The sequence below is a fragment of the Octopus bimaculoides genome, chromosome 2 (assembly GCF_001194135.2).
Source record: "Octopus bimaculoides isolate UCB-OBI-ISO-001 chromosome 2, ASM119413v2, whole genome shotgun sequence".
NCBI lineage: Eukaryota > Metazoa > Mollusca > Cephalopoda > Octopoda > Octopodidae > Octopus > Octopus bimaculoides.
This window is the reverse complement of record NC_068982.1, coordinates 87,833,791-87,847,831: the sequence shown is the minus strand read 5'-3', so window position 1 is coordinate 87,847,831 and position 14,041 is coordinate 87,833,791. Positions and strand designations below refer to the sequence as shown.

At 34.5% G+C, this 14,041-nt stretch overlaps 1 protein-coding gene across 1 annotated transcript in view; it reads right to left on the bottom strand.

Moving 5' to 3' along the window:
• LOC106875763 (villin-1) overlaps positions 1-14,041 on the bottom strand; it is a 158,675-nt gene that overhangs the window by 100,263 nt on the left and 44,371 nt on the right. The window contains exons 5-6 of the mRNA XM_014924026.1: positions 5,595-5,697; positions 3,842-3,952 (exon numbers count right to left, since the gene is read on the bottom strand). Coding sequence (XP_014779512.1) covers positions 3,842-3,952; positions 5,595-5,697 — 214 coding nt within the window. The remainder of the gene's footprint in view (positions 1-3,841; positions 3,953-5,594; positions 5,698-14,041) is intronic.

The following is a 14,041-nucleotide window of genomic DNA, read 5'->3' as shown; positions in this document are numbered from 1 at the left end:
AATGTGGTTATTTTGAGAAGTCCACTGTGTGGCATTATTATTTTCTGTAATAATGCCCTTTATATAAATATATATATATATGCAAAATCACGGTAGTGCTCCAGCATGACCGCAGCCACATGGCTGAAATGAATAAAAGAATGCATACATAATATATTTAGATATTTATAATGTGTGTGTGTGTGTGTGTGTGTGTGTGTGTGTGTGCGTGTGTGTGTGTCTGTGTGTGTGTGTCTGTGTGTGTGTAAAAATTACATAATTTATAATGCCGAAAGTCAACTTGTTCTAACTTGTTTTTTACAATCTTTTTAGTAAGGATTTTTCCTATTTCTTTTATCTTTATGAATTGAGGAACATTAATATTCCTAGTTTCATATAAATGTATTTCTCAGTTCGCTGAAGCACGTTGTTGTATGTTGTATGTTTAATGTAACACTTAATCATTAAATTTACAACTTTTCTTGTTTGCTTTTGAATTTGAGAATTTCTAACTCCACTCGTCGGCTCGATTTAGTGAAGACTTTTTCGTTTTCATTTTATACGATATTTCTAATTTTTATGCTTTTTCTATAATATATTATTAATAGCGGGATGCATATTGTGGAGTGTTTGAGTTGTTTTACGACATATTTATAAATATGAAACTATAGTGTGTTTTTGTTTTGTTTTTATTGAAAAAAATAATACACAGCTCTGCAATATAGCGGGAGGCATTTCATGTTTTTTTCTTGTTACTACCATAATAAATATTGCTGTGTAATGTTCTATAGCTTAGTCTACTAAATAATTGGTATATCCATTATGGCATAAGGTCTGTGTTATTATATCAATTTCCTTTCACAGTGCTTGGTTTATTATGTTTTGATGCTTTATATTTCGTTTTGGTAAAATCTAATGGTGCAAGCTATAGGTTTCCAACAGAACAATTACTGATTGGTTGAATTTCTACCGGCGAGGTATTGACAAAGGAGTATCCATGAAACTCGGTTGAAGTAAAATGTACGAGTATTTTTATTCGTAGCAAAGCTTTTCGGTTTTCGAACGTTAAGTATGCGTGTATGCTATATTGGTTTTCTAATAGCGTGTATATGTACAATCTAGAAATGTTGTATGCCTGAGTTGGCAGTATTGTGGGCCTGTATTTTTATATGCGCTTGTGTATTGTGTTTAGTAAGTGTGCACGTTTGGATATATATGCACATTTATGCATAGAAGCGTCTGCAAAATCTTGCATTCCTACTAATAAATAAGCAGAAACTCGTGCACATTTTTGCACATTTATCGATATATACATATGAACTAAGCAAAAAACAAAATCTAAGCATAAAACTCCCGAAGATACACATACAGTTTCAGTAGGAAAACACCACATACAAACTTGTGTAAGTTATACACACGCACGGACGCAACTGCGCCCGCACGCGCACATACACACACACACACACACACTCATTCATACACACACACACACACACACACACACACACACACACACACACACTCATTCACACTCACATATGTATGTACAACAAACCTCAACAGTCGGAGACCCACAACGCTACCAGCTTGCACATACAATATACATAGATTGTTAAGGCGGCGAGATGTCAGAGTCGTTACCACGCCGGGCAAAATGCTTAGCGGCGTTTCGTCTATCTTTACGTTCTGAGTCCAAATTCCGCCGAGGTCGACTTTACCTTCGATCCTTTCAGGGTCGATAAAATAAGTACCAGTCGAGCCCTGGGATCGATGTAATCGATTTACCTCCTCTCCCGAAATTATTGGCCTTGTGCCAAAATTTGAAACTAATATATATATAGATCGAGATTATAAAATACGCTGAAAGAAAATGAACATAACGCGCGCGCAGGCACAAATACATGCACACATTGAAAGATACACGCTAAAACACTAAGCAGCCTAAGTACCTACACATACACTTTTTCAGTACATGTAATACACAATCACATGCGCCCACACACAGTATCTTTTTCTCTTTTCTCTCTCTTTTCAACACACATGTGACTGGTTTGATGAACATTGTGTCTTTTGTTGTCTACTTTGACACCTCTTGTAACAGTTTCTCTTATCTTTCTTTTTTTTCGTTCTTTTTTTCATACATTAATTTGTGGATCATGCACATTGATTTACGCACACATAATAAAATTTCCTCTGTTTTAACATCTTAGTTTCTAAGCGTCTTGCTCCTTTAACTGGTAATTAACTTCTACCCCTACCCTGCCTCTATCTATAGACAGTTACTTATATCCAACTGACTATTCCTCATATCTTATTTCCTTCCTGAAGAAAAGGGATACATATGTTACTACATGTGTTAATATCTATTATATATATATATTGGGTTGGCAACTAAGTTCCCGCCGTTTTTTTTTTAAATTTTTGAATTTATTGCGTTTTTAATTTTTGGAATCTATTTTTTTTGAGAATTCTATTTTTGAATCATTTTGGAATCTATTTTGTTTTTTGTCTTTTTCTAGCTAATTTTAGTTAATTTTTGTTTTTCAGATCATTAAAATGGATTGTCAAGTTAAGAAAAACGAGCATTTTCGACATCTCATTCTTTTTTGCTTTTAATCAAGGTTCTAAGGGCGCAAAAGCTACTCGCGACATTTGTGTTGTGTATGGAGAGGGTGCCAAAGCTGAAAGAACTACTCGTGATTGGTATGCCAAGTTCAAAAATGAAAATTTTGACCTCAAAGACACACCGTCCAGTTGAGTTCCATGAAGAGCGATTAAACCAATTTTGCACGAAAATTCTCGTCAAACAACAAGGGAACTGGCAGAGAAAATGCAATGCTCCCACACTGCTATGGAGAAGCATCTTCACTCGGTGGGAAAGGTTCAGAAGTTTGGAGCATGGGTTCCGCATGCTTTAAGTGACAACAACAAAAATCAAAGATCCACAATCTCCGCTGGTTTGCTTGCTCGTCACCGCTCAACTCATGGACACAAGCAATGATTTCTTTACCAAATCGTTACTGGCGACGAAAAATGGTACCAGTACATCAATATGAAGCAGTGTCAGGAATGGCTTAGCCTCGGTTAACAAGCGACACCGCGCATAAGACTAAATCTTCATCCGTGTAAAACGATATTGTGCGTATGGTGGGACTGGGAAGGGATTATCCATTACGAATTACCTTAACGGAACCAAATGGTCAACGCGGAACTCTATGTTTAACAGATGGAACGACTCAGCACGGCTATTCAATAGAAAAGGCCTAATCGGCAGCATGGAGTTCTTCTGCTGCACGACAACGCCCGCCCTCATATCGTCAATATGACCAAGGAAGCCATTCAAACACATGGCTGGGAAGTGCTGCCACACCCGCCGTACTCTCCTGATTTGACACCAACGGATTTCTACCTCTTTCGATCGCTTTCAAATGCTATGCGCGGAGTTTCGTTCAATATTGATGCAGACTTGAGAGCTTGGTTGGATCAATTTTTCGAGTCGAAATTGGGTGATTTCTACCAACGAGGTATTGAAAATCTTGTTGAACGTTGGGAAGAAGTTGTAAACAACAAGGGTGAATACATTATTGATTAATTAGTTGTTATCTTTTATTAAACCGCTTAAAATTTTTTTAATTTAAAAAAAACGGCGAGAACTTAGTTGCCAACCCAATATATATATATGTGTGCGTGTGTGTATGTATGGGTGTGTATATACGTAAGGAATTGTAATTCCTTTCTAATCAATTTATCTCCTTATCAACTATGTATGTATGTAACGTAAGTGTGTATGTACGTAAATATTCATGTATGTAGAAAGAGGTAAAACAGATGAAGACAGAGATAGATAAATAATTCATCTCACCTTTATTTTTTCATACACGTTCGCTTTTTTTCCTATCCAAATAAACATACATTCTTTTATGTCAAGAATATAAACATCATTGTTATTCACACTGCACCATCCCATCGGTAACTGAAAATAAATCAATATCAAATAGTTTTGCATATCACAAAAGATGGTTATATATTATGCTGAGAGCAATATAACTTTCACGTTTAAAAAATTGTTGGTTTACTTTTTAAAATCTCCAGGAAAGTTTTATTAGAAATATTTCACAAATTAAATTTATTTAACAGGGGCTTTGTGATAGGGCCACAAAGTTTGACAAGGTTGATGTCGTTGGAAAAAATGTAGTTTTTGGCTGGTATTTATTTTATCGACCATGGAGGAGTAAAATGCAAAGTCAACTTGAGATGAATTTGAACTAAGATACTGTTATAATATTTACTATATACCGTAATTTATTTATTACGTTCTTTTATATGTTAAGTCTTTCAGCGGTTTCTTAAGTATACTTACTACTGGCACTTCGTCGCTTATGCGACGAGGGTTCCACTTGATCCGATCAACAGAACAGCCTGCTTGTGAAATTAACATGGAAGTGGCTGACTATTCCACAGGCACGTGAACTCTTAACGTACTTCTCAGAGATATTCAGCGTTACACAGAATGTGACATGGCAACGTGAAATAAGGTGCCTTCCTTAAGGACACAACGCGTTACCGGGAATTGAACTCACGATCGTGAACCAAACACCCTAACCACTAAACCACGCGTCTTCACTCTTAAGTATATTTCATAATGATATCTAGCTTATTCACAATACCTATTTTTCAAATACACTCAATAAGATTTCTTACTGTCCTACTGGCATCTAGGCTTGCGTCCCCAGTGAATTCAAGACATAGTCAATCTAAATAGAATTAATGCAAATCCATGATATAAATGTCTGCAGGTCAAAATGATATGAAACCTGACAAGGTTTTACTTCTTATTTATTTATCTATTTATTTATTTATTTATTTATTTATCAATGTGTGTGTGTGTGTCTATTTATTCTAAGCGTTTTGGTACGACAACAGCGTCAACACAACACTTGTTTACCTTGTAATAATAATGCATTATTATGAGGAGAAAAACTTGTTGCTGCAATGACTGTTCTCCACGTGAGAGAACAACCTGTATGAGATATGATAAGTCACCAACATATGAGCTCTTTCCCGTCACGATACACACACACACACCCACACACACACACACTCTCTCTCTCTCTCTCTCTCTCTATCTCTCTCTCTCTCTCTCTCTCTCTCTCTCTCTCTCTCTCTCTCTCTCTTCCCACCCTCAAACTGATGAAAAGAACCACTCTCTGGAGAGGGATTTCCGGTACCTGGTCATTAATAGCTGGAAATACGTCATTAGAATAATCTTGAATGATAAAATACATAAATTTAATGCACACGTATCCTTCCTGTTTCCTCGAAATTTCCCATTTGACCTCACTTTATGAAGAATATATATATATTTGATAAGATTCTTTTCTACAGATGTATGTTTATAAAAAGAAAAACGCAGTTAAATATACATTATACGCATCAGTTTGAGAGATAGAAGAGCAATAGGTGCACACTGCCATTTAAACTTGTTTCTTTTTATCTAAAATTAATAATCATAATGTATGTCTTTTTTACAGTGAAAGTCTTTGCTGTTAATTTATTCATAAAATTCAGTTTCTGTTTGATAACTTTTACGTCAAATTTTACCTGTCTTTTCTCACCTGGTTCATTTTCAAGTTACGCTTTCCTTTCACATGCCACAACTTCTCTTCATAATGTTGTTTGATGCTGACTAAGTCAAACAGATATCCTCCAGATTCATATCTGAAACACACATCAGAGACATATTTAGCGAACGAATATTTTATGTTCGTGTTGTATACTCACTTGGGAATTTGGGCGCCTGCAGAAGGTCGAACCAAAAATCGAATATTTTAAAACTTAATGTTACTTAATGACATAAGTGATAACTTGTGCTCCTTTCTGATATTTCCTTCAACTTATGCCTATGATGCATTTCTAAAAGCCATGATTGCAGAAAACATTTTATTTCTCCCTAACCATAAATCAGAAGCGTTGTACGTTGTCAAAACAAACTTGTATTTGTGAAGCATTTATAATATAGCTTACACATTTATGGCTGGTTTCAGATAAAAATCAATCAAACAACGATAAAAATCGCAAAACCTATAAACAAAGCATTTTTCAGCAATAAATTTCCTGATGCTCAGTATTTATTGACCTACAACATTATTTAACGCTGTCTGCTATAAACTTTCTTTAAAGACTTGAAAAAAGAAATGCAAATATTATACAAAAACCAATAAAAATCTGCAAATATCTTTCAAACGTAACAAATATGTAACAAGATCCTGTGATCCACAATGCTGTATTTTATAACCCGCAATATATATAATCTATGTATAATTTATGAAGGTGGAAAAATGAGATAAATCGTAGACCAGAGAGCTGTTATTTAATATTTAGTTCTGGCCCTTTAAATTCGCAAGTTAGCTTTGATTTGTCATCCTTCCAGGGTTAATAATTTATGAGATATAGCTAGATGTAATTCAACCGGTTATACCATTCCCTAACAAAATATGTGAGCGTTACTTAATGTAATATTATTTTGCTTGTCTCAGTGCATGTTCACTGTTACGCCTTAAGCAGCCTTAGCTACGGAACGAAATAAAAGACATAATCAAAATCTTGAATATAATGAAGCAAGTTTGGAATTTTACACTTTGAATGACCAAAAGTATGGAAAGGCATCAAGGACATTATTGAGATCTTGAATAATGAAATAAGCATGATTTTTACACCTTGGGTAAACTGAACTATGGAAGGTAATTGAGAACATAATCGAAATTTTATACATAATGAAACAGGACTGAGAGTTGTACTTTAAACAGCCTTAACCTAGGATCGAAGTTGAAACATAAAATCTTAATTTTTAACATAATGAAACATAATTTTAGGCATGGAAAGAGAAATAGGAAAATTTATAAAATATGAGATGTTCATATATCTCGCTAATTATTAATATTATTGTTATTGGGGTAGCAAAATCGGTAGGCATTTGGATAAAATACCTTGTGTGTGTATATATAACTATATACGTTTTGTTGCCATTTGTAGTAGACGTCTGCCAAGAGGCTCGCAAACAAGTCTGGCATTGAAATATAAAGCTCGCAGAGCAGACCATCCAAACCCGGTGATGCTGTTGTCGCGTGTAGAACGGATCCGGCTATCAGCTGAATCCATAGTGAAGATTGCCCCGCTGGCCTCCTTTAACTAGGAGGGGAAAGCAATTTTCATTTGTCTGGTGGCTGTAGCGAAAGAGGAGTATGGTGGGCCCGTTTGAAAGGGCTAAAGTCAAACACTTTCCTCTTTGGCCAAGGCCTCATCAACTTTTTCAAGTTCCACTTGAAAAGGAAGGTGATAGTAGAAAGGTAAAAGTTGTCTTCTAGCAAATGTGTTGAAAGGTGGGTGAATATCGGAAAATGGCCAGTATAGATGGACCATTTCTGAAACCAAGCACCCGTAGCGTTTATAGGTTTTTTCCACGATTAACCTTCAAAGCACCTCCTCCTATTTGGAGTTTTCGCTTGTTATATTGTTATTTTCGTTATCAAATGTTTAAACGGACTTTTTTTGCTAAACTCTTTGTATATCGTCTTGTGTTGTTCTTTAATGTTTTGATTTATTGACCCTTGTTGCCACTAAAAAGAATTTATTATTATTATTACAAACGTAGCAAGCTGACAGAATCGTTAGCACACAGCGGAAAATGCTTAGCGGTATTTCGTCCTTTTTTACGTTATGAGCTCAAATTCCGCAGAGTTCGACTTTGCCTTTCATCCTTATGGAGTTAATAAGTATCAGTTGAGTACTGGCATCATTGTAATCAACTTACCCCAACCCCAGAAATTGCTGGATTTGTGCCAAAATTTATAGCCATTATGATTATCGTTGTTGTTGTTGTTGTTGTTGTTGTTGTTGTTGTTGTTGTTGTTGTTGTTGTTGTTTGTCCTATTCAGAGTTGTAAATATCACCAAAAATTATTGGATTAACATGTTTTACTTGTTTTAATAGCAATCTGCATTAGGTAGACAGAAAGTCTGTTTCAAATATCACTTTAAATCTTTTTTGTGTTTACAATAATTTTCAATGTGGCTTCCTCTGTAACAGGAGCAGTAAGAGCTAGTAATGCACAAAGAGGATATCAGACTTGGAAGATAACAGTCGCTTGATCTTTGACTACACAAAAGTGAATTAATAAACAGAATTCAAAAATGAAATAACTATAAAGCAGATTCACTTTAATACGGACAGTAACAATTTAATATCGAAGACGCAAAATTTACGCGACGTAATAAGAGGAAACAATTTGCGCATGCGCATACATATACTCACAGTTCACGTGCACATTCACACATGTGCACACATACACACACGAAAGTAATAACGAAGAAACATCATTGGTTTTAGATCTTATCAAGCTGCTGATAAGAGGCAGCTTTTGGACATGAACTAACTAACCGAGAAAATTATTCGCTTCATAGAATTTTTTAATCAAAAGGGTACTTCGTTTCCAGTCTTTTGTTGAAGAGAGAAAAGAAAAAGGGAGAGAGAGAAAAAAAAGCAGAAAGAGAAACTGAGAGAGAGAAGAAAAGGAATGCTGCCTACATCTGAGCGAGAAAAGCAGAGCGAGTTGCTTTTTCCTTTCTCTTTTTTTTTTTCTTTCTTCACAAAAGAGCAATTAGAGGTAACCCTACCAAATACGTAGGGCAGTATCTTCTCTGTCGTTAGAGAAAATAGTTTAAAACCGCGCGGAGCTAAGAGTCCGAGCTGATATATTATATACCTATACAAACATTTGTACTACAGGACTTTCGTCGATTATAGACGAGAGCCACATTCAAGAATATATGGCCGTTGGCTAATATCCTCAAATTTTATGGGGCTATACTGACAAAGAATGAACACCAAGACAAAAAAATGCAACGTGTGATTGAATAGGGTCTCAATGGACATGCAGAACGCAAAGAACCGGGGAAAAAGCAGCAAGACAACCCGTCTAAAAGAGGTTGTGTGATAGACGTGACCGAAAAAGATGAAGGCACACACTTTCTACTTAGGCTAAAAGTTATCAACATTTTCAGGTTTCGATTGAAGAGGAAACTGGGGATGCAGAGGTAAATGCTGTCTTCCTGTAAATTCGTTGGAAGGTAGATGAGAGCTGTGAGCATAGTCTGAGATGAAATAGACCTTCTCTGAGCATGAGCGTTTAGATAAGAAGGCGGTCAGTTGGGAAGGACACTTACTTAAGTGGTCAGTGTAACCGTATATTTGTGAGATTCTCAGAGAGCCCTTGATGGTCTTCTCTCTTATTAAAATTTTCTTTTATAAAAAATTTATTGCTTCTGTATTATTTTGATTTTAAATGTTTTTATACTTTCTAATACCCCTGTTTTCTGTGTTCTGTACCCGTCTTTTGTGTCTTTTATGAGGTCAAATAAAGAAATCATCATCATCATCATCATCATCATTATTATTATCATTGTTATTGTCGCTGTTGTTGTTGCTACTGTTGTTTTCAGCGTGTTATTTTAACTCGCGCCATTGACTAATCATTGATTTGGCTTTTGGCACGGATTTTGATAATTAAGATGATTTTTTCTTTTTACTGCCAGATTCCTGTTTACAAAACACCAAAGTTTTATTCAATTAATTCTCACCCCGTTTCATTAAAAAAGCAATTCTATTGAGCATATTTTATTTGTATTTAGTTCAACATTGATGTCGTTGCATGTTTAACACATTTTCCTAGTGTTTGGAATATTTTTACAATACAGTGGATTAATATGTTTACATGTATAACTATTTTACAAAGTAAGTTTTATTGTTTTCCACTAACGGAAACTTTACATCAATTTTCTTTCATTTTTTTTTTGTACTTATTTTTTGTGTACGACTTGATTCATAATGGCTTGAGAATAACTCAGAAAAAAATAGTTTTAATGTGCACACAGCAAACAGACATAAATAAGCTTGCTTTGCAACCAGATATTCATTTTTCACACAGAAAATATATTTTCAGAAGATAATATTTTATGTGTTTCTGAACGTTTGCTCGGCTACAACAAAAACAAAGTGCCCTGTAGCATTGATCCTAACACACATATTTATTCATTGTCACATTATGCCTTTTTGCCAATTTTGCACTTTTTATGAATTACCTTCAACATTCAGTTGTTGAATACGAATTGGATGAATCAGTGACAAAATTGCTTTCATAAATACTCCGTCGCCTAGACAAAAAATTTCATGCAGGAGCTGGCAAATCCAAAACTAATTTACCTTTGTCTCGTAAAAGGAAATTTTTCTGTACCCTCGGAAGATCAGATAATGTAAGTTCTCATAGATATATGAACTAGTATGTTATACATTACAAAGCTATACATACATCATTTGCCTTACTTTCGAAACTGAAGATGTGGCTTGAAGACAAGCAGAGATTTCACGTGAAACACAGCTGATATGCTTTTGCTTGTGTTACTCTTTTGCTATTCCCTATACAGAAACCTATAATGGAAAGGCAGATAACAAAGAGGCAGATGATGCCGCTCCCGGCAATGCTATCTCATCGTTTGAGATGAGTAGGAGAGACGGAGAGAAAACAAATAGAGCAAAATGTTTTCAAGAAACATTAAAAGAAAACTAGGCAGAAGACCTAACAAAGCCGACCTGATTTTTACAATACTTCACATAGAAAATTAAGCAATAATTGGACGAGCTAAACGAATTACAGTAAGGCGTCAGAAAACGAAATGTGTAAATATGAGGAGAATCACACGCTATTTGGAACATGCTTGAGAAGACTGGGTAACAAAGAAAATTTCCGTGCATTTGAAATGCAATTTTTTAACAACTATCACCATGTGGGCTTTTTTCTTTCTCGCTAGTGACACCCGAATCGCTCAAATGCAGTCAAGTGTTAGGATCAACGCTATCGACTAACTTCTTGTTCTCAAAATTTCTGGTCTTGTGACTAATTCAAAAATAATTATTATCAACGAGACTAAAAAGGCTGAAGACAGCTATTTTCGTCTTATCAACTTTTTTAAGCTTCGAATGAAAAGGAAAATAAAAGTTGAAAGAGAAACACTGCCGTCTAGCACATGCATATGTGTGTATATTTGTGTTTATCCCCTCACACACCACTACACACTCGCTGTTCGTTCATCTATGTTCCTATAACTTATCGTTCGGAGAAATAGACCAACAGAATAAGAACCAGACATTAAAAGAATATATATTGGAGTCGATTTCTTTGACTGAACCTTCCTAGGCTATGCTCCAGTATGCCCGCAGTCTGATGAATGAAAGAAGTAAAAGAACAGACTCGATATTACCATTTTTCATTGTTTGATTTTTTTCTGCACACGCCACAGAAAATGGGTAGTTTTGTTTTAGAATTACGTAGTTTCCTTCAAACAGTTTTTATGTACATTTGGGAGTGTTGTAGGCAAACTGCATTTTCAATAAACGTGTATTTTTTTCAATAATTCAAATAACTTATCTCCTTGATAAAACAGTAATTTATCTTTCACTGACATTGAAGTATCTTGTGGCAAATTAGGACTCTGAAACATTAAATTCTTCACTCGAGGTATTAGTCAGCAGTGCATATAATATTGATAAGAAATAGTTATCAGCAATATACATGTTACATGTACACGTTTCTCTTGGTCTTAAATGTGTGTGTGTATAAATATATATATATATATGTATGTATGTATGTATGTATGTATGTATGTATGTATGTATGTATGTATGTATGCATGCATGCATGTATGTATGTATGTACGTACGTAAACTGATCTTTATTTCAGAAAATGTACTGCACAAGAGTAAAGCATGTTTCTACATCAGTAAATTCTTAATTTTAACCTCCAAAATCTCAATTCCAGACGCAAGGGAGGGAATAAGCTGACAGCCGGGTGCTTATATGGTTATATTCACTAATAATGCGTAGAACCAGAATGAAGAAATGAGATAGATGTCATGTTATTGGAGAGATGTGGAATCAAGTATCTTCAGAATGATGAGCAAAATTTTCACAGGTGATTTGCGCTCTGAGTGTTATAATGCCGAAGCAAACAGTAGTGATTGCGAATAACTGAGTCTACTGTGCAACAGCAATAGTTATTAAGTATAGAATTATTGGAATCGCATCTACCTCACATTGAGGTGATGTTGAGATATTGTTACATTTTATATTTTACTGTATAGTCCATGAAAAGTTGTCAGAAATATATACATAAAGGAATTTTTTTTTCTTAATCAAAAACATGCAGGGAAGACAACCCAGTGCTTTTAAACAAAATTGCTAGGTTCATTATGTATATCAGCACCGGCCTTACAAGCCTCACTTTCTTTCCACAAACATTAGCTCTGTTGGTGGGAAAGATAGCCGTCCAAAATACTGGCCAATAGAAAAGTCAAGATTGTGAGAGTATTAGCTGACTTACCTACACGATGTCTTTACTCTTGAAAATTGTAATTCTTATTCTTTTCACTTTGCAAAGGTTTTTATTACAAAAATGACTTATATAGTCTTCTTTCCATTTAATTCCGGGACATTACTTTATGGATTCTTTTGTTATATTCTGGATTCTTATTTTTATGTCAGATAACAGTCTCTGGATATCATCTATGTAGTTAGGTTTATCGCCATCTGCTTACAAATCATAGTAACATCATAAACGATTTTTTTATGGAATATTAACACTGACTTCTTGTTGGTGTGTGTTAGTGTTACATGTGATTATATGTATGTATTTATATAGTTTATATACATACATCCATATATACATACACACTCACACATTGACACACACTCACACACACACATATATACAACTACATATACATGTGTATGTGTGTGTGTATATCAGTGAGTGTCTGTGTGTGTCTATGTCTGTGTACATTGTATATATATATATATATATATATATATCATGAGGGTTCTGCAAGAATTGCTTCACCACAAACCGAAAATTAGAAATAGCAGTCAAAACTACTATTTCTCTACCAAAATATAACTCCCAGACAGCAATACTCGCAACTTAACACAGGCAAAAAAGAAAAAATAACGAATTCAACGAACCCTAATTTTAATTATGTTTATATAAGTTTACCGATAATGGTTCTTTAACACACCGAGCTACTCGGTAAAATTACTAATTTTTGATTAATTATTAATTTTTACCCTATATCTGGAAGAATTTATTTGCTCCCTGATAGTAAACTGCAGTTTCTGCGGGATTACTCGTAGTGCACGTGGGTAATTGAGGAATGATACAATTTTCTTACTCGTCCATATGAATTCGGAAATGCTGTTCTTGGATAATCGTTTGATGTCGCCTGATCGAATTAATTATTCTTTTATTAGCATTCTCGGATTTATAATTTTGAAATACTGTACTGATGAAGGAAGTAAGTTTGGGTAATATAATTTACACCTCTTTAATCCTGAAACGCGTATACAGTTAATCAAAGCCGGGTGAATTCGTTATTTTTTTCTTTTTTGCCTGTGTTAAGTTGCGAGTATTGCTGTCTGGGAGTTATATATTGGTAGAGAAATAGTAGTTTTGACTGCTATTTCTAATTTTCGGTGTGTGGTGAAGCAACTCTTGCTGAACCCTAATTTTAATTATGTTTATATAAGTTTATCGATAATGGTTTTTTAACACACCGAGCTACCTGGTAAAATTACGAATTATTAATTAATTATTAATTTTTACCCTATATCTGTAAGTATACCGGCCATGACGAAGGGAAATAGCCCTGAAACTCGAGTCGCCATTATATATATATATTTATATTTATATATTTATATATTTGATCCTTTATATTGAACACTCAATATTTCATCTACATTCAATACTTTCTTTCATGGTGCCATCCATTTTTATTTTATTTTATTTTATATTGTATATTGTATATCATATTATATATTGTATATTCCATATTCTATACCCCACATTAGTTCTGCAGGAATATAAATAAAACATAAAAAACAGACAGTGTTGGAACTCTTTTAAGCAAAATAATATATTCCTCTATACACAATCATACAAAAAACCCCACCTTTTTTGTA